General features: G+C 44.9%; 1 protein-coding gene across 2 annotated transcripts in view; it reads left to right on the forward strand.

Moving 5' to 3' along the window:
- The window catches only part of Asap (ArfGAP domain of ASAP), a 480,120-nt gene extending 456,660 nt beyond the window's left edge, over positions 1 to 23,460 (forward strand). Inside the window, exons 4-16 of one of the 2 annotated variants that reach the window (XM_065228429.1) lie at positions 10,284 to 10,429; positions 10,526 to 10,780; positions 10,861 to 10,946; positions 11,257 to 11,690; positions 11,756 to 12,191; positions 12,260 to 12,440; positions 13,655 to 13,954; positions 14,019 to 14,517; positions 14,587 to 15,015; positions 15,078 to 15,191; positions 15,261 to 15,334; positions 15,390 to 15,611; positions 22,330 to 23,460. In XM_065228429.1, coding sequence (XP_065084501.1) covers positions 10,284 to 10,429; positions 10,526 to 10,780; positions 10,861 to 10,946; positions 11,257 to 11,690; positions 11,756 to 12,191; positions 12,260 to 12,440; positions 13,655 to 13,954; positions 14,019 to 14,517; positions 14,587 to 15,015; positions 15,078 to 15,191; positions 15,261 to 15,334; positions 15,390 to 15,611; positions 22,330 to 22,527 — 3,374 coding nt within the window. In that variant the 3' untranslated portion in view covers positions 22,528 to 23,460. Of the gene's footprint in view, positions 1 to 10,283; positions 10,430 to 10,525; positions 10,781 to 10,860; positions 10,947 to 11,039; positions 11,190 to 11,256; positions 11,691 to 11,755; positions 12,192 to 12,259; positions 12,441 to 13,654; positions 13,955 to 14,018; positions 14,518 to 14,586; positions 15,016 to 15,077; positions 15,192 to 15,260; positions 15,335 to 15,389; positions 15,612 to 22,329 lie in introns of those variants that run through there. The other variant, XM_065228435.1, reaches the window with a different exon arrangement.
- The last annotated feature ends 3,929 nt before the right edge of the window (positions 23,461 to 27,389 follow it).

The raw sequence follows: 27,389 nt of genomic DNA on the forward strand, positions 1-27,389 counted from the left end.
GATGCATTGATGGTAAGTCCAATCCGCCTAGCTTCAGCCTGCAGTCTGATGTACGTTTCCGCCATCGTCTCAAAGTTCCGTGTCATGATGTCAATGTCATCGGCGAAGCCAAGAAGCTGGATGGACTTCGTGCCACTCGTGTCTATCCCAGCTCTTCTGATTACACCTTCTAACGCGATGTTGAATAGCAGACACGAAAGCCCATCACCTTGCCGTAACCCCCTTCGAGATTCAAAGGCACATCACTCGATCCATCGTCGCCTTGACCAATCGCGTCAGTTTATCCGGAAATTCGTACTCGTCCATAATCTGCCATAGCTGATCTCGATCGTGACGTATGCGGATTTGAAATCGATGAACAAATGATGTGTGGTCACGTTGTATTCGATGCATTTCTGCAGAACCTGCCGAATCACGAAAATTTGGTCCGTGGTAGCGGAGGCACCCATGAATCTCGCCTGGTATTGCCCCACGAACTCTCTGGCAAATGGTGACAGGCGGCGGCATAGAATTTGGGAGAGTAGCAATCCAACTTGTCGCCCTTTTTGTAGATTGGGCATACGACACCTTCCATCCACTCCTCCGGTAATATTTCCTCCTCCCAAATCTTGGCAATTATCCAGTGCAGCGCTCTAGCCAGTGCTTCACCACTGTATTGTAATAACTTGGTAGTTGATCTACACCAGTTGCTTTGTTGTTCTTCAGCCGACCGATCTCCTCCTCAACTTCTTGACGATCAGGGGCCGGTAGCCTGTCGTCTTCTGCGCGTGCTCCAAGGTCTGCTTCCACCTCTCAATCACTTCACACTCGTTCGTGAGAAGGCTACCGTCCAAGTCCTTGCACATATCGGCTTGCGGCACGTAGCCTTTGCGCGAACTATTTAGCTTCTCGTAGAACTTCCGTGTGTCGTTTACGCGGTACAGATTTTCTATCGCCTCGCGATCTTGGTCTTCCAGCTGACGCTTCTTCCTTCGGAAGACCGAGTTTTGTCTGTTCCGCGGTTGTCTGTATCGCTCCACATTCAATCTTGTGCGGTGTTGCAGCATTCTTCTCCTCTACTAACAGTTTGCATTCGCCGTCAAACCAGTCATTTCTTCGGTCCGAGATTGCAGTACCTAGTGCCGCTGCAGCAGTACTACCTATGGCGGAACGGATGTCCCTCCAGCCATCTTCAAGAGAAGCTGCGCCAAGCTGCTCTTTCGTGGGTAGTGCAACTTCCAGCTGCTGCGCGTAGTCCTGGGCAACTCCGGCGTACCGTAGTTGCTCAATGTTGGGTCGCGGCGTTCGACTTCGAGTTTTGAGTTTTGAGCGCATGCATACTGCAACAAGGTAGTGGTCCGAATCTATGTTCGACGTTGATAATGTCGGAGAAGAACGTGATCGATTTGGTTTTCTGTGTGTTGGTCAGGTGATCTCCAGGTGGCTTTGTGGATATCCTTGCGGGGGAAAAAGGTACTTCGAACTATCATACGCCGAGAGGCTGTAAAGTTCACGCAAAGTTGTCGTTCGATACGGCTTGCAGGCTGTTTGGCCCGATTGCCGGTCTATACATTGCCTCCCGTCCTACTTGAGTGTTCATGTCGTACACCTGCTCCAGCTGCGCATAGAACGCTACATTCGCGTCGACGGGTCTTCCTCCGTGTGGGCAGTGCACGTTGATGATGTTGTAGTTGAAGAAACGGCCCTTAATCCTCAACTTGCACATCCTCGAGTTGATCGGCTGCCAACCGATCACGCGTTGGCGCATCTTACCCAGCACTACAAAGCCGGTTCCCAGCTTGTTGGTGGTGCCACAGCTCTGGTAGAAAGTAGCCGCTCGATGCCCGCTTTTCCATACCTTTTGTCCCGTCCAGCAAAGTTCCTGCAGTGCTACGACTTCGAAGTTGCGTGGTTGAAGTTCGACATAGATTAACCTATCGCAACCCGGGAAACCGAGCGATTTGCAGTTCCATGTTCCGAGTTTCCAATCGTAGTTCTTATTTCGTCGCGTAGGTCTGTGTCGATTGTTCCGATCCGTATTTCTTTCTTCAGTATTTGCAACTTTATGTTTTTCCAGGGCGGCTTGTTGGGCCTGCCCCAACCCCCTGTCTCGCCGGGGCACCATCGTGCACAGCTCTGTTTAGAGTCCCACGCTGGCACTAGGACGGTGATCAGCCGCTCCGAACATGGAGAACAGACGCCGTTTTGAGTCGCACCTCCATGGTGAACAGACGCTCGGGTTTGGTGAAGCACTATGGTTACCGCGCCAGTGTTCGCGTCGCACTTCTTCACTTTGCTATTGCCGGACTGGCAACATTGCCCAGGCTACGCCACCCAGCTGTGTCCATGTTTCAGCTGGTAGTCTTTTGTTATCATAAGACTCGTGGAGGCGTGAAGTAGGAACTTGTGAGGGCCAGGGCTAGGTATTCCGCTCCTTCCAGGTTGTCAACTCACCATTTTGTAGCCCTACAGAGTTACAACATGTTATACCAGTTGTCAAATAATTGCAAAAACCGCCATCAAGATAGTGCTATAACATGATATAACTCTGTAGTCTGAACGTACTATTGGCCGTCAGCGAGTCATTCAAACAGTTTTTAACATCTTGGTAGGAAGCCGACGTTGGTTCGATTTTGTCTTTCTGGACGCCTTGAATAAGTTTTCGTATTTGCGGAGTAATTTCGATTGCCCTCTGAACAGCACCGCTATTTTCCAACCATCGGTGGCCGCAACACTTTAACGGGAATATGGTAGATCCGGAATACATCGTGAAAACGCTCGTCTTGCTGGTACATCTTTGAAGATATTGTAGATACTACGCAGATATTTAACAACATCCCAACTGGTACTGCGAACACTAATCCCAGATCTATCAGCGTCTCGCCACCTTTTTGTACCTCTAGCTTCAATTCACATTGGGCCCATCCATGGACACTTGCAGCAACTTGTTCGAAGGGATACCGGCAAGGGCTTCCATAAACGCAGCGAGTAGATCTGATGCCCGGGATCTTCCCAAAGACTTTGACGTCATGTAACGAGTTGCCACCTCGTTTTTCGAATCATCCCAGAATCGGGCATTCAAATACATTAGTTGATTTTTTGTTGTTTTATTTAGGGATTCGTCAAATCCTTCAACAGCTGGAGTTTTGCAGTGTTTTTTTTTTCAGCTCTGCTTTATAGAACGGAGCAATGCCAAACATAGCCAGGCCACGTCCTAACTAAACCTTAGCAGCGATTTGACTGTCGAAAAACATTCTTTTTATAACAGTCATGTCAACGAGCCATTTACCCCATTGCACCATTTTTGGGGTAAACGAACTAGAAAGTGGGTACCAAAAAGCAAAGTACCAAAATCAATGTGAGGTAGACGCGTTATATAAGGTTATAAATTGGATTTGACAACCACAGTATACCCCTGGCAAATTAGTAAAGGACCAACTACACTTACAAAATCAGGAAGGCCTGATTATTTTTTCTGAACCAAGCGAAAGAGAAAACAACCAAATGAAACAACACAAAATTTGTGTTTCAATGCAAAATTCTAAATTCGGCCATTTTGGTTCGTTTCAATTTCAACAATAAATTGGCTAGAATGGGGATGAGTAAAGGGCGAACACGAAATTATTGCGACACATTCAACAGGGCATAACTTTTTTACCATTGGGTAAAAATCAACCAAATTTTGCACACTTTCTCATTGATGTGTATTGTGTACATGCTGTCAAACTCGAAATCGTGTTTTTCGATTCAACGAAAGTTGAGAGAACAAATTCTTTCCAAACTCCTGGAATTTCCTGACCTGTCGCACCGGCAGTTGGGAAAAATGTTGAACATTCACCATTCAACCGTCTCCAGAGTGTTGAAGCGGTTCCAGGAGCGGTTGACGTTGGACCACGGCAAAGGAGCTGGAAGAAAACCGGGACCGGAGAACAAAAAGACGGAGGGAAAGGTGAAGCGGATGATTAAAGCAAATCCCAACGTCTCAAGCCGTGATTTGGTTAAAAAGATCGGCATGTCGCAGAGCTACGTCCAGAATGCAAAGAAGAGAGCTGGACTACATACATACAAGGTACAGAACTTCCCAAACCGCGATGAGCAGCAACAATCGACGGCTAAAACTCGGGCACGGAAGCTCTACGAGAAGATGCTGACAAAATATGGCTGCTGTGTCATGGACGACGAAACGTATATAAAAGCCGATTTTAAGCAAATTCCGGGGTTGGAGTTTTTCACCGGCAAGAGCAAGTTCGATGTGGACGACAAATTTAAGAAGAAGAAAATGTCGAAGTTCGCCTCCAAATATCTCATTTAGCAGGCCATCTGCTCTTGCGGACTGAGGAGTGAGTCTTTCGTGACAAAGGGCACAGTAAATGGCGAGATCTACAAATCTGAGTGCCTCGAGAAGCGCCTTTTGCCGTTCTTGCAGCAGCACGACGAAGCTCCGCTATTTTTGCCAGATTTGGCATCATGCCACTATTCTAAAAGTGTCCTGGAGTGGTATGAGGTCAATTCTGTCCATTTTGTTCCAAAGGATGTGAATCCGCCAAACTGTCCGGAGCTGCGCCCGGTGGAGCAGTACTGGGCAATAATGAAGCGGGAACTTAGGAAGAGCAAGAAGACAGTCAAAGACGAGAACGACATGTTAAGAAAATGGAAAAAAAAAACTGAGAAACTGGTACCGGATGACACTGTAAAGACTTTGATGGAGGGCATCAAGCGAAAATGCGTTCAATTTTACACTCAAGGCTCCATCGATTAACTTTTCTTTTGATTTTTGAAGTAAATATATGTATAAAACTACCCTAAAATTTTGGTTTGATTCTAAACATTATAAGAAAATTGGCATGACATTTTCGGTGTCGCAATAATTTCGTGTTCGCCCTTTACTTAAGGGGGTAAGGTTTTGATAAGTTCTTTAGTGGGAATGACACTGATGAAGACTGCTCATTGTAGTCGAAATGCGTATCTGTCATGGATACCAAAATTAATTAAGTGGAATTAAATGAAAGTTAACCTTTAACCCAATTTCATTACTTCATTATGATGGCTACCAAGCCTTTGGGGATTTTTCCTTATTGAAGATTTCTATAAAGTTTTCTCCTTTAGTTTACTTATTTGGTTTTCTGCATTTAAAATACTGAATTGCATCAATTGCTGAAATCAATCCATGTCGCTATTCCCTTTTTACCTTATTTAGCTGTTTTATGAAACCCGGAAAGTATGTTGGGCATCCGGGAATTTAATTATTTAAAATCAGTGGCCACCCTGAAGATGTGTTCTGAGTTTTCAGGATTTCCCTGAATAATCTTATCATTCTCTCTGGCATTCTCTTGTTTTGATGAATTAAAAACATCGGCCGCATTACAAAAAAAGGTCAGGTTTTGACCACTTATAACTCTGTCAATAGCTGATGGATTTACATTTTAAACAATCTAATAGATTGGAAATTTTTCTATGGATCTGTTGAAAAGAACACTTTATCAATTTACAATAGGTCACTATTGAAAATTACACAAATGTTCAACTGTTGCAATGGTGATCAAAATTAACACCAATTGGCTGCAAAAAAACGCTTTCCCTAACACAGATTTCAAAATCGAATTCCATCTGGTCTCGCCGAACGGTGCTTATTCAATCACCGTATGTGGTGGTGTCCAAACGGTCGTCATCAGTAGTACACAACGAGACGCTGCCCACAATCAGCGTGCTGCAGCCCACATGAGCGTCCTTTCATCGAATAAGGAGGAAGAAGCCGCACCGCTACTGATCGGATTCAGTAGCTCTTCGTGAGTCGCTGTGGGCCACCTATGCCAAGTGCGTCACCCAAGGTTCCAAACAACATACAGCTCGCCAACATCATCCGTGTTGAACACCCTAATAGCTCAGCATTACTCAACCATCACGACAAAACGGTTCTTTGCAGGACCACCACATCACCCCTAAAGCTCTTAGATAATGCACCCAGTAACCAAACGTTTGTGGTCAAATGCGTAACAGTATTGAAGTGGTACATAAAAATGCTCGCAATGACCGAATACCACATGACCTTGTCAATTAACCAGAAACACCTCGAATTAAGGTAAGGTTTTCTCCAGGACGCTAGAAAAAAGCAAAAAAATCTCAAACTTGATTGATTGCGAATATCTCGCGATTGGAAAATTTTAGCAAGAAATTCGCTGCGATGTCCTGCCGGATTCCAATCCAGCGCTTGCTTGCAGATTTCGTTTCCGCCCCGTCGAAGTGTGTGGCCGACCCACCTTCACTTTCGCTCTCGAATTTCTGTTGCTATCGGCTTCTGATGACATCGACGATGGAGCTCGGCATTCGAGATCCAGTTGTGAGCAGGGTTCTGCATTTTCGAAACAAAGAAAAGAAAATGAACCCTCCGCAGAATCGCTTCATTTCGAGCAATATCATTTTCGTGTAAGTCATCGTGTTTCTTGTTATCGAGTCACGATGAACATTCCTCTTTTCAAACATGACTGGACTATCACTTGTTTCGTTCGTCAAGTGTTTCAGTTCATTTCATTTGAAGCAAAGACTTATTTCAATTGACGCAATGAATGCTTCCTTCGTTTTTTCCACTTTCACTTCAATACGGGGCTCATTCGACTTGTCACAACCTGACGACGCAGGCATCAAAATATAGTATCCGGATGGTATCCGCACAATATTGGCTTCCGATAGAGATGGCATCCGGATTATTTGTAGTAATATGGAGTCCAAGATGGCAGCCATCGAGGTCAGGGAAAGTCACAAATACCCTACAATATGGGTATTTTCGGAACGGGGACGACGTGAAGGTGCCGAAAATCGACCACGCAAACCAACAACATCATCGGATAGGGGCAACTATCACCTTTCCGAAAGTGGTATTGGTTTGCGTGGGCGTACTTTGGTTCGCGTGTAAAGGGCCTTAGAAAGTTTGTTTACAAATGCTTTTGTGCCGTTATCAAATGTTATGCTTAAAATACTCTACAATAGGGTATTTTCGCAACGGGGAAGCCGCGTAGATGCTGAAAATCAATATTTGACGCTATGTTGGAATCCAATATGGTGGAAATCAGGATTCAGATAGTGTCAACTATCCTATCCATATTGGGTATTTTCGGAACGGGGACGACGCGTAGATGCCGAAAATCGATATTCGACGCCATTTTGAAATCCAAGATGGTGGCTATCACGTTTCATAAAATGTGTCAAATACCCTATGATATGGGTATTTTCGGAACGGAGATAACGCGTGGCTGCGCAAAATCGATACCCAATATGGAGGCCATAGGGTTTCAGAAAAAGTGTCAAATACCCTACAGTATTATTATTTTCGGAACAGGGAAAACGCGTAGATTACGAAAATCGATATCCGACGCTATGTTGGAATCCAATATGGCGGCCATCAGGGTTCAGAAAGTGTCAAATACCCTACAATATGGGTATTTTCGGAATGGAGACAACGTGTGGATGCCGAAAATCGATATCCGATGCCATTTTGAAATCCAATATAACGGCCATCGGGTTTCACAAAAAGTATCAAATACCTTTAGATCCGGGTATTTTCGCAACGAGGACGACGCGTAGATGCTGAAAATCGATATTCGATGCCATTTGCAGGCTATTTGACACTTCTTCTGAAATCTGAAGCCTCCATCTTTGATTTCAAGATGGCGTCGGACATCGATTTCTGGCTATTAGATGCCAGCCCGATTTCAAAACACCCACTGATCGGTATTTGACAGTATTTCACAGTTCTGAACCAAAGCCGCCATTTTGGATTTAAAGACGGTGTGACATCAATTTTCGACATCTACGTCTCATCCCCATTCTGAAAATAACCATATTTTAGGATATTTGACACTTTTCCGCAAATTGAAAGCCGCCGTCTTGGATTAAACAATGGCGTCGGATATCGATTTCCGCCTTCTAGACACTACCCTGATTCTAAAACAAACCGTTTGTTTGGGTATTTGATAGAATTTACAACTTTTTCTCAAACCGGAAGCCACCATCATGGATTTCAAAACGGCGCCGGATATTGTTTTCCATGAAATATGAAGCCACCATATTGGATTTCAAAATGGCGTTGGATATCGATTTCCGGCATCTAGACGCCATTCATAAAATACCTATATTGATGAGTATTTGACAGTATTTCCCACTTAATCTGAAATTGTAAGCCACCATCTTGGCCATCATGGATTTCTAAATGGCGTCGCATATCAATTTTCGATCGGTAGACTTCATACCGATTACAAAAATGCCCATATTGATGTGTATTTGACTGTATTTCAACTTTTTCGTAAATCGGAAGCCGCCATATTGGATTTCAAAATGGCGTCGGATATCGATTTTCATCCTCTAGACATCATCCCGATTCCAAAAATACCTTTATTCATAAGTATTTGATAGCATTTCCCACTTTTTCTTAAACTGGAAGCCACCATCTTGGATTTAAAAATGGCGTCGCATACCAATTTTCGATCTCTAGACGTCACCCCGATTGAAAAAATACCCATATTGATAAGTAAAAAAAATCACCCGACAATGATAAATTTGACATCCACGTGCACAGATCAATGCGCATTCGCTTAAATGAACCGATTGAACAATCAACAAAAGTCATAAAAACTGCGCGAATTTGGATCGAACAGCTTCGCTTAAATGCAAAAGTAAGATCATTTGACATTGAAAGAAGAAATGAACACGAGTCAAGCCAATATAAACAGCATGAAAACTGATCGAAAGTGGTTCTGTTGATGTTGACGGGGATCTGCTCGAAGAGAAGACAGAATGACTTTCAATTAAAAGTGATGGTTGACAGCTTCATCGTCGCTTGACGATTTTCGATTGAAAGTGATTTTGTGGGGCCCTGGTTGTGAGGCTACCAGGCACAAATTATATTCCGCAGGCATCGGTTGATGAAGACCTGCAGCTTTTATGTGTTCTCCGCTGATACACACCACGTCTCGCTGGTGTATAACAACACAGTTTTCACGTTCGAGTTGAAAATTCGGATTTTGGTGCGTTGATTTATCTGGTTGGATCTCCATACGTTTCGTAAACTCGGAAAGGCAGTCCTAGCCTTCTTGATTCGTGCACCTATGTCGCTCTTGGTCCCGCCGTCCGACGCTATTTGGCTGCCAAGATATTGGAAACTTTCGACCTTCTCCACTGCTTGCCCCGCTACCATAAAGTTGGAAGGGTTGCCCGTGTTGATATCCAACGATTTGGTCTTGTTGACGTTGATGGTGAGACCCGCCGCAGAGGAGCGTTCGGCTAGGTCATTGAGCTTACTCTGCATATCAGAGCGCCGTTGTGCTAGTAGAGCAACATCATCAGTCAAATCGAAGTCGTTGAGATGCTCCATGGTGATAGGCTGCCAAAGCTGCCCACGGTTCGGTACACGGTCAATTGCACCTACCATAATCTCGTCGATTACGATGAGAAACAGTAGCGGTGATAGTATACATCCTTGTCTCACACCAGCGACTACCCGGATAGGGTCGGACAAGGCTCCGTTATGCAGAACTCTGCACGTGAAAGCCTCATACTGCGCTTCGATGAGGTTGACGATTTTATCCGGGACTCCCTTGCGTCTCAGGGCGCCCCACAGATTCTCGTGATTGAGACGGTCGAAAGCTTTTTCGTAGTCAATGAATACCAAATACCAGTATACCAGTAAATTCCCTTGAAATTCAGCTTAGCAGTATCAAGTCATCCTAGAATTCCTTTTAAATTCCTTTAAGTTCTTTTTTTTATTTGTCAATGATTCTCCTTGCAATTTCGTTGCATTTCTCTTTTGAGTTCCTTTGAAAACATCGTATTTTTATCTCATAACTGCAGACTGCATTCCGAAAGGTCAAAAACTACCCGGAATAATAATCTATGCCCCAAGAAACAATTTAGGTTTTATCATGTTCTTGTTGACCATGATGTAGGCTTTGGTAATGCTTTAAAACTTCGATATTCAAATCTTGTAATGTAACTTGGGGTACTTTATCATATTTAGATGTATCCATAAACCTGGAAAACTATGTTAGATAACTCGGAATTTAAATTCTTAAATCCAGTGACCACCCTGATTATGCCAAACGGGTAGAACCGATTCGAACGCAAACGAGAATCTGGGTAAATATGTCGCTGATATTTGCCTCCAACTGCACTGATTCGATTATCCATACAACGACCTCTGCTGAACCCAGATTCACTGCGGTGTGCATCCGCCTGCATATTATTATCTACTTTGTGTAACTCCTTTAACAAAAAATCTTAACATCTCCATCCAATCTCCATCCCATCTCTTCCAGCTCACGTAGACAACGAGATGTGTCTGGTACGGGCACTGGAACGTCTCGGCTCGGTTGCCCTGTCCAAAGAGGAACCCGACATCGGTGCAGCGTTCCTGAAATTTTCCGTCGTCACCAAAGAGCTCAGCGCCCTGATGAAAACGCTGGTAAGTATCGAATTCGATTCCTCCCTCCCCCTCCCCCTTAATCCCCCAATCGCGTGCGGCAGTGTAATTGAATTCCGTCCCGGGTGCCTCTCCTAGATGCAAAACATCAACAACATCGTCATGTTCCCGGTGGATTCGCTGCTCAAGAGCGAACTGCGCGGAATGAAGGGCGAGATGAAGAGGCCATTCGACAAAGCAGCCAAAGATTACGATTCCAAGTTCATGAAGATTGAGAAGGAGAAGAAGGCCCTGGCCAAGGACGCCGGCATGATGCGAACCGAGGTGACGCCCGCCGAGATTGCCGAGGAAATCGAAAAGGAACGGCGGGTGTTTCAGTTGCAAATGTGCGAGGTAAGTTGTAATTCAGTTGCATTGATTTTTTTTTCTCTCTACCGGACGCACCTATCTTCAAGTTTTTCTTGTTGTTGCAGTATCTGATAAAGTTCAACGAGATAAAGACCAAGAAAGGTATCGAACTGCTGCAGCACTTGGTCGAGTACTACCACGCTCAAAACAAGTAAGTGGGCTTGGCAGTGTTGTGACTCCTGCTTCTCGGAAGATTTGCTATCTGTACCGACTACAGGAGGGAAAGATAAGAAGGGTGGTTTATTCAGCTGTCGGGGTCGGTCTATCAGCTAGCCAGTGGCTGAGGGTGAGTCAGTCCAAGGTAAACCTTGCTGCAACAAACAATCATGATCAGCCACATGGCTTACGAATTGAACGTCCCCGTCAAAGGGATGGATTACAGCTCTCTTGAGGAGTAGGAGAACGTCATTCGCTTTACTGATCTTAAACTGATTTGCATCTTTTGTTTCGTTAATTGGTAGCTACTTCAAGGATGGCCTCAAGACAATTGCTCATTTTGGCACGTACATAGAGGAGCTGAGCGTGAAGCTTCAAACCATCCGTCACAAACAGGACGAAGAACGACGGAAGCTGCTGGAGTTGAGAACACTCCTGCGGTCTTCCCCGGACTTCGAACGGGTAGAGAACGTTCCCAGTGATAAAGGTGCCATTGGCTATTCGCTACACCAGCTGCAAGGTGATAAGAACCATGGAATCACTCGATCGGGGCACCTGCTGAAGAAGAGCGAAGGCAAAGTGCGGAGGGTGTGGCAAAAACGACGGTGTAGAGTGACGGCCGATGGGTTCCTGGATATCTGCCATGCAGATGAAACGAAAGCACCCACCCGGGTGAATCTGCTCACCTGTCAGATCAAACCGGTGTCGGATGACAAGAAGGGGTTTGATTTGATTAGCTGTAAGTATTGCGGGGAATTGGGAAGAGTTATAGTTGTTTATTAACTGCGAATCCATCTGAATCAGACAACCGACCGTACCACTTCCAAGCGGAGGACGAAACCGACCAGAAGGCGTGGATGTCGGTGCTGATGAACTGCAAGGAAAAGGCACTGACCAAAGCATTCCAACACGCGACCCCCCAGATGAGTCCTAGTCTAATCGAGCTGCAGAAGACGGTGATCAAGTACATCCAGAATCTGCCCGGCAACGATCAGTGCTGTGATTGCGGGTCGAAGAACGACGTTACCTGGATTAGTTTGAACTTTGGCATTCTGGTGTGCATCCAATGTTCGGGGGTGCATCGGGATCTGGGCGTGCACCACTCGCGGATACAGAGCCTAACGTTGGACAACCTGACGACGGCGCAGCTGCTGATCGCCCGGGCCATGGGAAACAACAGTCTGAACGAGGTGATGGAAGCGACGTTGGGCAGTGGGAAACTGACACCGGATAGTTCGATGTAAGATTTGTACTGTCAAGGATGAGTTGTAATCCACACTAACTATCATCTATGGGTGTATTCCACAGGGAGGAACGGTACGATTTCATACGAGCAAAGTATATCGCCAAGCGATATGTGATGCGAACCTGCTCCGACGATCGAGATCTGCGAAGCGATCTCGAACAGGCAGTCATCAATGCGGATCTCGGTCAGTTGCTGCAGGTGTGGGCTGAAGGAGCGGATCTTTCCTGCGTGTTACCATCGTCGGTGAGTAACCATTATTTAATTGGGGAAATTCGTTTTGATTTGAACGGAAGCAAGCCGAGTACACTGAAAAAATCTTTCATATAGTTTCCATTTGGAATGCACATGACATTTTTCCAATAACAAAATTATTGATTTTTATCTGAAATTCACATGAGTTCTAAGTGATAAATCACATAAATTTCATTGTACACATAAGGTTCATGTGATTTTGTGGCGTGATTCCCAATTATGACATCACATGAAAGATATGTGTAATTCCAATGGATATTTTCCATTGAAAATGTTATTTATTGTTTGAGTGATGGATAAGATAAAAATATACACTGAAAACAATGTTCATGTTAATGTTATGTAAAAACGTACATAGATTTTGCTCTGCTCTTTTCTCATACTAATTACGTGATATAAATCTTCTTCTGGCATTGGCGCTCTTACACGAGCTTTTCCATGCTCATAAATGCGTTCACAACGTTAACTCTTGAGTATACAACCCGAGCAAAGTTAGAGATCAAATTGAAATCAGAATTTGCTGTTGTGATGTAACTTATTTTGAATACTCTATTTGATCTCATTTTGGTTGACTTAACGGTTAACACAGCAAAAATGAGAGCAAAATTTTACACTGTTGAATCAAACGGAAAACTAATCCTGCTTTCAATGAAATCAATTTGATTACTGATTTTGCATTCATAATGTTTGACTGAATACGGGCCTGTCGTAAATGGTTAGCATCCATGCTTCTCACGCTGAAAGATTTGAGCTCAAATGTCACCTCGGGCTAGTCACGAATGACCTAAAATGACCTAAATTTTAAACAAGAAATTAACAGAAGAACTTCAAGTTAAGTTGCTTTGATTTAAAAAGTCTTGACTGCATAATGAAAGCACAATATGATATCAGACTTCTGTCGCGACAATTGAAATCAAAATGAGTTTTCATTATGATAGGAACTGCAGACTTTAATATCGATTTGCTTTCATTTTGTTAACCGACTTTGCTCGGGAAACTTAATTAGTGTTTCAACCGTTAAACCTTCGACGTTTACGTTTAGACCTATTGTGTTTTGGCCAATGCTGAAAACACCTAACATTGAATTTACCTTACCAGTCAGGCCTCGGTGTCGTTTACTTTACACACAAGTCGACTAAACTCCATTTTACTTTCCATTACAAATTACATCACCCAACCACTTCCTTCCATCCTTTCCGCCTCAGGACTTTGGCGAAACGGCCCTCCATCTGTCCGTCTTGCGGGAGATGGGATCGACGCTGCACATAGTCGATTTCCTCATCCAGAACATGACCACCCAGGGTCTGAACAAACAGACGAACCCTCCCGGGCCGGCGGACATGTCCGGCAAAAATACGGCCCTCCACCTGTGCGCCCTGCACGATCGGCGGGAGTGCATGAAGCTGCTGCTGCGATCCGGCTGTGATTACGAGATTAAAAATTCCCAAAACCGTACCGCACTAGACATTGCCAAAGAGATGGGCCACGAGTCCTGCAAGGAGTTGGTAAGTGTTTTGATCCGCCTTTTGGTAGGAACCTATTATTTTAAATTTGACTTCTACCCGCCAGATCGAGCATGCCATAAAGCGCGAGAAGAGCGCCTTCGATCACATCAACACCGACTGGAACATCCATGACGACGGCTCGACGGACTTCTCCGACGACGATACGGTGCTAATGGACGAGCGAAAGTCCCGCTCGCGACCACCCAGTTTCGTCGGGGGTGATTCTCCAGTGGCACTTCGGTCCCGGTCCTCTACGTGTGATTCAATCCAGAGCGGTTCCAGTCCCAGTTCGAGCTGTAATCCGAATCTGGTCGGTGCTCAGCAAATTCCCGGTGGTGGCAGCAATCAGCAGCGGCAAATTCCGATCCCCTCGTCCGGTACTAGTCCCAAGCAGTATGCCGGAGCGTTCGCGTCGCACTACGGATCGGGAGCCGGCTCGGCTGCCGGTGGTTCTAGTCCTAATTCTAGCAGTTCCAGCAGTATTATTCGTCAAGCGTCAGCACAGATTTCCGCGGCGGCTGCGGCCGCTGCCGTTAGTTCCCAGAGTAAAAAGTCTTCCTCCGGTAAGTTCATTATCATCGGATACGACCAATCGATTCGAATTGACTAACCATTTTACCATTCTCAAACAGTTAACATTGGTTCCCTGAAGAAGCGCACGGCACCTGCTCCTCCGCCAACCACCTACGGAACGTTACCGCATGCTCCGCGCCATTCGCAAAACATTGATAGCGAGATCTTCGGAGTATCGTCACATCATCTTCATCACCATCATTCGGAAATGTACAGTACACTGCCACACCTGCGAGGGTCGGACAGTGGTGGAGGAGGAATAGGTGGAGGCGGTGGCGGCGGAGGAGGTGGAGTTGGCGTCGGCGTTGGTGGGTCGGCTTCGTCCGCTGGCGGTAAATCTAATTCGTCCCAACAGTTGCACTTCGACAACAAGATCTACGAACGGTTCGAGGGATACATCCAAGCCAACAGGGATCCGAACTTTCTGAGTACCTTCACCGGTGGCCATAAGCGTTCGCCTAGCGGGGAATCGCTGGGTAGAAATTTAGGTGAGTTGCTTCGGGGGTTTTCTCACTTCGTAGTTGATTTTATTTTTGTTTTTCATTGACAGCTGGAGCAAAACTAGTCCTTCCACCGGCGGGAGAAATCCCCCAATTGAAGCCCGTTGATAAAAGTTTTCACAATAGACCAAAGCTGCCACCACCGCCAGGACCACCGGCTGCAGGTACTTCCTAAGCTACTTGAAATAATCAGTCAGTTTTGTTTTTCAATCGACAACCTATTCTAATTACAGACAAATCAATGTCCAACGGGCAATCGAACGAGAGTCTCTCTTCGATAGACGACGCAGTCGTGTTAAGGAAAAAGGTAAACTATTTTGAACTATAGCAAAGCACTTCAAAACTAGCAATCAACATTCTAGGTAACCAAAGCGCTCAACTCATCCAATTATGGGGACTTTGCGGGCGATCTCGACAACTCGATCGCATCGTCCTCCGGGGGTAATCTAGATTCGGCCAATAGTAGTTTTAGTAGGAACGATACAAGCGGTGCGTCGGCGGCTTCGTCCGGTGGAGGAGGTGGACTCGGCGTTAGCAATAATTTCAACACGTCCAAGGGCAGTCCGGGCTCGTACCATGGCTATGTGAGTATTGGGTTATCATTTTTCATAGAGGTACCTTGGTAATCACAAATCAGTAATCGCAACATTCTCATATCGTTATGGCACATCTAAAAAAAACTTTCTGGTGTCCAACTTCTTCTAGGACCTAATTTTTAGTAAACAGCAAACTTAAAACACGGTCGCACGGGTTTCCTAGTTTAGCTTAGAGGTTTCCCTGATTTTACGAAGATTATCCGGTACAAGTTCTATACATCGAGGTACCTACCAACAATTAGAACGCATGCGCTTCTTTTAAGACTAAAGTCCGAAAAAATTCTTTGGAACTCACGTGAAATTTGATTTTTGAAAAATTAGCCGGCCTACACTGTACCAAAACATCATCCTCTATTCGAATGAAACCTCAGACCATTCAAATCGAAACATCGAAATCGCTCTTTCCAAAAGGACTCCACGGAGCAGAGAACCATTACATAATTTAATAAATCCCTTGATTCTGCCAATTGTTTTTCCTTCAGCAGCGCCAGCCGCTTAGCCTTCTCTTCGTCCTGTATTCGCTCCGTCTCGATATAGTCCACTATCCTGAATTTGTAGTAGTAATAAGCATCGTTTTTGCACTTGAAAACAGGCGGCTGCTGTTTCTCAGCAGCGTTTGCTTCCTCTTCACTGTTCTCCTCGGCGTCCGAAGACGTCACATCTATCACTACCACCTCTTTTTCCAGGATCTCAACCGCTTCCTCGTTTGACGATGAACCTCCAGTCACTACACCAGCGTACGTACTATTACTGTACCAATTGTAATTTACAGAGAATGCTACAATGCATAATCACGATACTGTTTCAATATGATGTCTGTGTTTGGGAAACAATCACAAAATGAAATTTTGATTTTCTTTCATTTTTGCACACGCCGGTAAGCTACACAGACTCCTCATGAGTAGTTTGCTATCAAGTAGCGACACTCTCCTTTTGCGTACTTTGTCAATGTCAGAACCTTGAAAGCAAAGGGTAATCAACGAGTTATTAACGAAAGATGAAGAGAATCGATCAAAATCACTTGCACCCATGCTTCCAAGTTTGGTTACAAGATTACAGCTCTGGAGAGTGGTCGTTGGGGGCGTATGGTTCTGAATGTGGACAAACAGGCACAGATAAATTCTATTCCAACTCTTTACTGTAATAAACTTTTTGGAACTGAAGTTGTTGACAAACGTGACCAAACCATAGATGCCGTGTCGATGCTTATGTTCACCGGATGTCAGGGTTGTCCAAATCGTAGTCCGTGATCTCGAAGCGACTATACCCAAGTCAAAGAAGAATGCAGTTCCTCTTTTTTAATATTTCTAGAAGACTTCCTTTACATGATGGTTATTATGTTGGTTTGTGTGGGTGTGCCTTGATTTCCTAGTAATCATCGGGAGAAGTCATTGTTAAGCACTACTTCCAACTATATCTATAAATTTGTTTTAGAACAAAGTTTTTCGAGCTCGACCAACAATACAAAAGGGCGGATCAAACAAATTGTAATGACCTTATCTCGCAAACCGAAGCTAACCAATCGAACACCACTATCGAATAGCAGAGAATTTCCCCTACCTGATGGCTGATGGTTTGGCAAGGCAAGGTTTGGTTCACGAGGAAAGAGCATTGCAAGTTTGATTACAAAAGCTTATTCACCTTTTTGTATTGCTGGTCGAGATTTCGCGATGTTCCTTTCTTATAAGCAACGGCTGTCACCGTTACTTGTCATGATAGTTATATAGTGTATTCATGGCAACTTGTCGTCTGGTGTAGAGAAGATCTAGTATAAGAGAAGAGCGGACTGGCTGGTTTTGAACCAAACGAACTGTCCAAGCCAGAACCTATCGAGCAGCGCAGCGCATTGGAAAAGTTGCTAGAAATCACCTAGACATAGGTTGCCAAGGTAGTTTGTTATGAATCCGCTCCTCTCTTATACTAGACCCTCTCTACACTGAACGAAAACACCCGTAATATTTCGACTGATTATAGCATCGCTCGAACTGATCATCAGCTGATGAGCATCCATATGACTGTCATCCAAATAATGGATGATATTTATTTGCAAATTGGCTGTAAAACATACAGCGCTCACAGGACAACAATTTAAGAATATGGTGACTTGAAAATGGTTTAATTTAGATTTATAATTCAATTGTTTACATTTCCATATTGAATAGACACGAACAGCCAATACAAAAATCGTTTGTTGGAGGAGGAAACTTCCTTCACCACGAAATAGACAATCTTCTGTTCCCACGCTTTACCAATGTTCGTACCACCTGTGATTGCGATGACTATATTTCCACCTCCATTGTCAGCTCAGATAAGCAAATATTTACATCATAGAATTATTTACATCATCGTTTTGTATGATTTACGTTATGGGACTGAATCAATACCATATGCATTTCAATTAGGGATGACAATCATTCTACAGAGAGCATTACGTATTTCAACTGAGGTCCATTCCTGTATTCGAGAGGAGCATCATCTGATTACATGCACGAGTACGGATTTCCGGATAAACTCTGATGCGATTGCTCAAGGCGACGATGGATCGAGTGATGTGCGTTGTTCGAGTATCGGGACACTCTCGAGTTCCTTTGAATCTCGGCAATTACGACTGAAGGCTGAAGCTAGGCGGATTGGACTTACCATCAACGCATCAAAGACGAAATACAATTTAAGAAGAGGTTCTAGGGAAGACAATGTTAGCCTCCCACCCTGAGTTCAGATTGACGGTGACGAAATCGAGGTGGTCGATGAGTTTGTGTATTTGGGCTCACTGGTGACGGCCGAAGCAGCAGGTGGAAGCAGCACTACGATGAACATCTGAACGGCGCAGAGGCGGAGGACCAAGGCGGCAGGAGGAATGGCTTCGTCGGTACAGCGGATGAGAGGGGCATGCCAGCTCCCACGATAGGTGAAGTTAAGGATGCTATCCGACAGCTTAAGAACAACAAAGCAGCGGGGAAAGATGGTATCGGAGCGGAACTTATCAAAATGGGCCCGGATAAGTTGGCCACTTGTCTGCACCGAGTGATAGTCAGGATCTGGGATTCAGAACAGCTACCGGAGGAGTGGAAAGAGGGAGTAATATGCCCAGTATATAAAAAAGGCGACAAACTAGAATGTGAGAACTATCGAGCGATCACTATTCTTAACGCGGCATACAAAGTGCTTTCCCAGATCATCTTTCGCCGTTTATCGCCGCTAGCAAGCGGTTTTGTGGACGGGCGATCGACAGTGGACCAAATCTTCACGTTGCGGCAGATCCTCCAAAAGTCCCTACGCACCACGTATTCATCGATTTCAAGGCCGCCTATGATACTATTGACCGTGAAGAGCTATGGAAGATTATGGACGAAAACGGTTTTTCCGGGAAGCTGACCAGACTGATCAGGGATACGATGGATGGTGTACAGTGCTGCGTGAAGATATCGGGCGCGTTATCGGACTCATTTACTCGCAAAGGACTTCGACAAGGCGATGGTCTTTCCTGCCTCCTGTTCAACATTGCGCTAGAAGGTGTTATGAAAAGTGCGGGCTTTAACATGCGGGGCACGATCTTCAATAAGTCCAGCCAGTTCATCTGCTTCGCTGACGACGTGGACATTGTCGGAAGAACGTTTCAGGCCGTGGCGGAGAAGTACACCAGGCTGAAACGTGAAGCAAAGTTTCTGTTAGCTGGAGGAACCGAGCGGGATAGGGCTCGCATAGGCAGAAGCGTGACAATCGACGGGGATGAGTTCGAGGTGGTGGATGAATTTGTGTACCTCGGATAATTGGTGACGTCGGATAACAACTGCAGCAGAGAAATTCGTCGGCGTGTTATTGCCGGAAGTCGTGCTTATTACGGACTCCACAAGACCCTGAGGTCGGGTAAACTTCACCTCTGTACTAAATGTACCATGTACAAGACGCTGTTAAGACCGGTAGTTCTCTACGGGCACGAGACGTGGACGATGCTCGAGGAGGACCTGCAAGCACTGGGTGTTTTCGAACGACGAGTGCTTAGGACCATCTTTGGCGGGGTATGTGAGAACGGTGTAGGATAAACCACGAGCTGGCGCAACTCTATGGCGGGACACGTTTTAAGAATACCGGACAACAATCCCGCAAAAATGGTGTTTGCCTCGAATCCGGCCGGTACAAGACGAAGAGGAGCACAGCGAGCAAGGTGGTTAGACGAAGTGGAGCAGCATCTTGGAAATGTGGGACGGTCAAGAAATTGGAGACAAGCAGCCACGGACCGAGTGAATTGGCGCAACATATTGTGATGCAGGTGCAATACTGTGGGATGTCGGACCAGGATAAGTAAGTAAGTAAGTGACCGCCGAAAATGATACCAGCAGAGAATTTCAAAGGCGCATTATGGCAGGGAATCGAGCCTACTTTGGACTCCGCCGCACGAAGTTGACTATCTATAAGACGCCACGAGACCTGGACTATGCTCGTGGAGGACTTGGTGTTTTCGAACGGAAGGTGTTGCGTACCATCTACGGTGGAGTACATATGGATGACGGAACGTGGAGAAGGCAAATGAATCACGAATTGCACCAGCTGCTGGGAGAACCATCCATCGTCCACATTGCAAAAATTGGGCGACTACCGCACGACGACTTAGTGAAAATGGTCCTCAAAAGCGACCCAACAGGAACAAGAAGAAAAGGCGCGCAGTGGGCAAGGTGGATCGACCAAATAGAAGGCGACCTGCGAACTCTTCGCAGACTAAGAGCCTGGCGAAGCGTGGCCATTGGCCATGGATCGAGTAGAATGGAGACGACTTTTTCGAACAACAAGGCCTTAGCCTGATTGGTATGGTAAGTATCATCTGATTACAAAACAACCGTCATCCGGTCCAGTTCGCTCGAAGCTGTTGACACAAGCAGCGCGATAGTCTGTATTTCGATAGCAACTAATTGGTGCCGTGCTTGCTCATTGTTTGAAGTTCGTTCACTTTTGCCGTTACCCAACTAGTGGAGATGTATGTGGAAATAAAACTGACGATCAGATTCAGCTTCCCACATGGATCGGGGAAACCATCAATGGAAGACAGTGCGAATTTTGTGAAATCTCTGGATGTGGATCCCACTCAAATGATCGCTACTTATCGAATAGCGGAGGAAAAATCTATGTTCATCAAGTTCAAATCAGAGGATTCGATGCTTTATTGTTTGCTAAACAACCGTGAACAATTAATTTTCCATTATACCGATGGAAAATCAGTCGAGGTACGCATGTCGCCTGGATGGAGCACCGTTCAATACATGAGAATTTACGACCTACCATCAGAAGTCCCGGATAGCGATCTAGCATTGGTGCTAGGGAAATACTGTGATGTAAAAGCGTATAGTACGGGAGAAATTTCCAGCGACCTTGGGCCTCCATATCCTTACAAGTGTGCGAGGTCTATGTATGGATGTAAAAAAGAAGATTCCCAACTCGCTTCATTTCCTCAATCAGAAGGGGAATATATTCTACCAAGAGAACCACAAATGTGTGTTTCCTTTGTAAGACGGAAGGGCATCGGATGAATTCCTGCCTATGCGGAAGGATAGAAAGCAGCCAGTACGACAACGAATGGAAGAAGAAACCCAATAACGGAATGAGGAAGAGACTCCCGAGCAAAGTCTGAGAAAGATTGAAATCTAAATTTGATGTTGTGATTTCGCTGATAATGATGACTCAGGTTGCTGTCGTTTTGGTCGTTTTAACGGTTAAAATATCACAATTGACAGCAACAAAATCTTGACAATGAATAGTGAGCCAATTTAAAATCGTTAGTTGCGAATTGATTGTTGATAAAACTGCTTTAATAGTTCTGTCTTCTCTCTGCTCTTCCTGGGAATCAGAATACCATCGCGTGGTTTATGGACAGCACCTTTGGCATTTAGCCGCTCGTTCTACGTTTAATTAACAAGACTTGCCATTCCTTCATTTTTGTATTCCACCAATATGCTTGGCATACACAGTTTTGATCACGAACTGCTCATTTGCTTATAACTTTGCACACAGTTGGCAAAGCATAGTTCTGTTTGAAGCAGTAGATAGAATAAGTTGAAGCTTGTAATAAGTACGTACGAAAAAGTAGATTTCAATTCTAGCAATAAACTGTATTTCTTTTTGCGTTGTAAAAATCAAGTGAGAAATGCTCGCTGCGCATCGCGGACTTAAAGACTAAAAATTCATTGGTGTTGATTCAAATTTTAAGATTTACCTGCTCTTTGCATATCTACAGTAAGCTATGATCCTAATCTATCAATTACTTTAAAGAAAAACAAATTTCAACAACTGAGTGAAAAGTTATTAACAAATGAGCAGTTGGTGTGTACAGTTTTCATGCCAGCAGGTTCTTCGTCCGAACTGCAAGCCTAACCTTTTGTTTGCTGCACCATCGGCTCATTTGAATCATGAATCGCTACCTACCATGATCAACAATGGAATTCTTGAATCTTTCCGTCACACAATTCTATCACTTCCTCTATTAGGTCTTGCGGAATCGAACCCGGAATTGCCGTAAGACTCCAGTGTGGTCGGGTACTGTTAGGATGACCACCACAAAGGTAATCCCATGTTGTTTTGGTAGCGTTAAAAGCAAGTGTTCGATCCGTATTTGTCCTTACCCCTTAGCTTAGAGAGCGTGAGACCGAATGACTTCCACCCCACCTTAAATTGATGAGACTAAATTTGACAAGGGACAATCGCTTATTTCTTCCAGACCGGTCCCCGACGCTGTCGGGCCCTGTACGACTGCAATGCGGACAACGACGACGAGCTCGAGTTCAAGGAGGGCGAAATTCTCATCGTCCTCAACGAGCGAACCGACGACGACAACTGGATGGAGGGGGAAATCGAAGGGGACAGCACCCGGCGCGGCATGTTCCCGGTGAGCTTCGTGCAGATGTTGGAAGAATAGGACGGCTTTCGAGCTGTGGAAGGTATTTTGAAAAATCCGTAAACATGTAGGTTTGTTGTAGTAGTAAAGTTACGTAATTGAGACGGAGCTGAGCTTCGACGGAAAGGCATTTTCATCGATGTTAGGGGGTAAATGAAGAAGAACAAATTCATCACCCGTGCGCGAAGATTTCTTGCAACAAAAAAAAAAAAAAAACAAAATCGTGAACAGAGTGATTTTTCTAAGTCTGCTACCATAAAATATACCATGTATCGAGCGCGAAATTGCATCCTCTTCTGTATTCGAATAATCTATTTGCTATTTATTATTATTTTATGCTGGGAGGAATTCTCTTCTCCCTGTCTCAAAAAGGTGTAGAAAGTGAGTTACTAGGCTTAGGGTAGGGTGTATCGTGGATAAGACAGAAAGAGTACTATTTTATGAATGTATTATTATTATTATTATCATTATTCCTAAAGTGATTACGATTAGGACGATGAAACGAAACTGCTCAAAGTAGACGGAAAATGTCCACCATTTGACGTTGAAAGTCACAGTCTTTAGTTTTTTTTCTCTATTAGTTTGATTCGAACGAAAAAAAAAAACAAATTTGACAACACAAAGCAACAACTGAGAGAATGTTAACCTAAGAAGAAAGCATTTATTTTGAGTTCGATTTAGGAGATTCGAGACGTGCAAACAAAACAAGAAGGTAATTTTAAATCAAAGCAAAAACAAAGAAAGGACAAACTAAAAGCATATATATGATTAGTTGATAGATATTGTTTGTAAAAATTAACTACCGATTACCTATATACAACACATGCAAGAAAGCATAGAACACAAATGAGTATAACAAACCATAAACCTATGAAGATGTGTAGTGTTACAAAGACGGAAAGCCGAAATATTATGTGCCAGTATACAGAGAAAATATATGAATTAAGAAAAGAGCATACAGAAAGCCGGAAAAACATAAGCAACGTAAAAACGAATGGAATTAAAACAGGAGTCCAGTGAACTATTGAAACTACTTCAAACAAAAAACAGTACTCTATTAGCAAACAAATCGTTACTCAATGTGTAATAGAATCGACGTCTCTTTTACCCACAGTCTCCTCCACCTTCTTCTTCTAGAGCGAACGAAAATACAGTAAATATAGCAGAAACTCAATTTTCCTCAATCAACCTCGTCAAACAGAGCAAAACAAACACGAAACCAATACAGTTTACCACTAGAATGTCAGTAAATCCAGTAAGAAAAATAGTAACGTTACTGTTATACAAAAAAAAAGAGATCATTAAAACTAAAGTTAAAAATCGAACTAATCTGTTGTAGGTGAGAACAAACAGAACAAATTGAAGCGTAATGAAAAATGCCATCATTTTAGAGAGAAATAAATTCGACGAATCAAAAGTGAAGCAAAATACTCAAATGTGAATTCAAGCCGAACCACACTCTACGACCACAGTCAGTAAGTCAAGCAAAACATGCGAATCAAACCAGACAACCTAAGTGTGCGTGAATGTTACTAAAACGAAAGGAAAAGTTTAGAAAAATAACTTATAACTACAATAACAGTAGATGACTAAAAACAAAAATGGAAAATCAATCGAAGTATGCAATCAACGTAGCATGGATGGAGGATGAGTAGGAAAGGCATCATTGCATTGAGTACCACATTTAATCGTGATGAAATTGAAGCAAAGATTATAAGAAACAGTTACAAACACAATTGAAAGCAAATATCAGTAAAAAAAAACACAGAGACAGACACGTTAAGAACAGGAAATTGGTAGTTATTTATCCGAAAAAGTCCTTGCAATTAATATCACAAGTTAACCTTAAATGTATACCTACAATTTATGTTCGATCCATTTGTGTCCTACAGAAATCATTCCTTTGAGCGCATTGGAGCGCGCCTTTGTGTAAATGCAAGAATGGAAAAGAGCTAAGAGAAGAGGACGCAACTAACTGAGAATTAGAGGATAATGGCAAAGATATCAAATCAAGAAGACTGGCAACTTTGCGCTGCAGCCTCAACGTCATCTGAATCAAGGATGTTCTCCCATATCATGCTAGACAATCTATGATGCTACGGTGGTCAGCTTTACGGAAGTCATGAGTTAGTGCACAACGAGCCGAGGAAATTAATAGAGCCCTGTCTTGTGTGTTCACGAAGCAGAGGTCCAAACTACGATCATTTTCGCTGTAGTTGTCGAGAAGGCTAATAGCTCCTGCGTGAAATGTAGAGCTATCCGAATCTCCACGAAACACGTGGCAGATTGATGTCACCCAAAATAAATATATCATCAAATTGAGTGGCACTTTCGATAACTGTGAAAACTGACCGACAGTGAGTATCGATGAGTTCATTGTCCCGGACTCGATCAGGTGAAATATACAGAGCGCATAGAAATAGTGTGCGATCACCCAGATTGATGGCTGTCCAAACCTGCTCCACATAGTTCCATGAATCGTTCTCAATGGCCTTTGCCTCCAACCCGCCACGGACAGGTACAAGGAAACCTCCACCAGTAGATTTATGGCTGTTGTTGACGGGCTACACAACCGTGTGGCACCGTTGTCAATTTAAACCACACAATTTCTTTGAGTGCAACATTTTATTTTATCTCATTTATCCCAGTTATCCATACTCGATGTAACGCACACTACTTTGCTACCACTCTGCTACGAATCTAAACTGAATAAAGATCGTTCCATAGTTGTCACCCTTGTGAACCGCACGCGTTTCTTTTCTCCACTGTCCGAGTCAGCTACTCTGCATCAGGTTATGGGCAACACGGCGGAAGAGTGGTGACGCCATTTGTAAAAACGAAAAGTTTTCGCTAGTTCGCGGTATATTCGTCCTGAAATCGAAGTTTTCGCGTGTTTTCGGTCGATTTTTCGCGTGTGCGATGGAAGGAAATCGATTCTCCGTGCAAAAGTTGGGGAATACCAACTACCCGACGTGGCGCTTTAAAGTGGAGCAGCTGCTCGTTCGAGAAGAGCTCTGGCGCTACGTGGATCCGGGTGTGAAGCCTGAAGGGGAAGCCGACGCGACGTGGAACGCGAGCGACGCCAGAGCGAGGGCTACGATCGGCCTACTAATTGAAGACAACCAGCACGGGCTGATCCGCGCGTCACGAACGGCCAAAGACGCCTGGACGGCGCTGCAAAACCACCAACAAAAGACGAGCCTGACGTCAAAAGTGTCGCTGCTAAAGCGAATTTGCGACAAGCGATTTACCGACGGCGACGACATGGCGGAGCATCTATTCGAGATGGAGGATTTGTTTTCGCGTTTGGCAAACGCCGGACAGGAGCTCGCGGAGAATCTCACTGTCGCGATGATTTTGAGAAGTCTCTCCTCCTCGTACGACACCCTCACAACCGCCCTCGAAAGCCGGTAGTAAAAAGGAAGCTCCTGGACGAGGCAGCAAAGCGACAAGGTGCTGGATTGAGCTCGGCGCTGCGGGTCGGGCATGACAACAAGAAGAAGAAGAAGAAGCCAATTGAATGCCACTATTGCCGAAAGCTGGGGCACAAACAAAAGGAGTGCCGCAAGTTCGCTCGTGATTCGGAAAAGGAACCTCAGCAAGAAGGAGACAGTTTCGTTCGCGCTTGCTGCAGGAGGAGCTTCACCATCCGATGAAGCTGTCAAACCGTGGGTCGTCGATTCTGGTGCGACACGGCACACCGTAGCGGATCGGAAGTTTTTCCGGGAATTGCACGAAAGTGAAGTAAAGTTTGTCAACCTGGCGGACGATAAACAAGCGAGGTGAAGGCTGCTGCGTCGTCGAGTGCGCTGACGAGCATGGGCATCGTCGTGAAATGGACATCAGCTTTGCGCTCTACGCCCCCACCCTCTCGATGAACCTGCTTTCCGTCCCGGCTCTCGTTCAAAAGCAAGCTACAGTCGTCTTCGACGCGACTGGTTGTCGGATTCTTCGTGGAGACGCCACCATCGCTGTGGCGCGTTTGAAGCAGGGGCTCTACCAAATTAAGCAACCGGAAAACGTGATGGTGGCAAGCGGTCACCATAACAAAGACTGCCAGCACGTTTGGCATCGCCGGTTCGGCCACCGGGATCCGATAGCAATCGACCATTTGGTGAAGAACGAACTAGTGGACGGTCTGACGCTCCGCCGGTGCAGCATCGACGAAAAGTGTGAATGCTGTTTGTAAGGTAAGACGCCACGCACCCCTTTTCCGAGTGAGTCTAATTCCAGATCGAAAGCACCAATGGAACTGGTGCACACGGACGTCTGCGGCCCGGTTGAGGTGCCATCGGTCGGCGGTTACAGGTACTTCATGACAGTGATCGACGACCGCAGCCGATTTTGCGTCCTCTACCTACTGAAAGAGAAGTCCGAGGTCGCCACAAAAATCGAGGAGTACGTCGCCTACGCCAAGACACTTTTTGGCCAAAAGCCGAAGGCTATCCGCTCTGATCAGGGCGGCGAGTATAACAGCAAGCGGCTACGTGCGTTCTACAAGCGAGAGGGAATATCGGCTCAATACACCGCCGGTTATAGCCCCCAGCAGAACGGTGTCGCGGAGCGGAAAAACCGCTCGCTCATCGAAATGGTACGGTGCATGCTTTTCGATGCACAGTTGGAGCAACGCTACTGGGCAGAAGCGCTGACCACAGCAGTCTACCTACAAAACGTTCTGCCAACGAAGCCCCTCGACGTCACACCATTCGAGCTTTGGACCGGTGCGAAACCGAAGGTCGATCACCTCAAGATTTTCGGCTGCAGTGCTTGGGTCCACATCCCAAAGGTGAAAAGGAAGAAACTGGACGCCACAGCACAAAAGTTAACATTCGTGGGCTACTCCTCGGAGCATAAGGTTTATCGCTTCCTGGACAGAACCACGC

Source organism: Ochlerotatus camptorhynchus, unplaced genomic scaffold (genome assembly GCF_037179485.1).
Source record: "Ochlerotatus camptorhynchus isolate MF236.1 unplaced genomic scaffold, CSIRO-AGI_Acam_v1.1 ptg000023l, whole genome shotgun sequence".
Classification (NCBI taxonomy): domain Eukaryota; kingdom Metazoa; phylum Arthropoda; class Insecta; order Diptera; family Culicidae; genus Ochlerotatus; species Ochlerotatus camptorhynchus.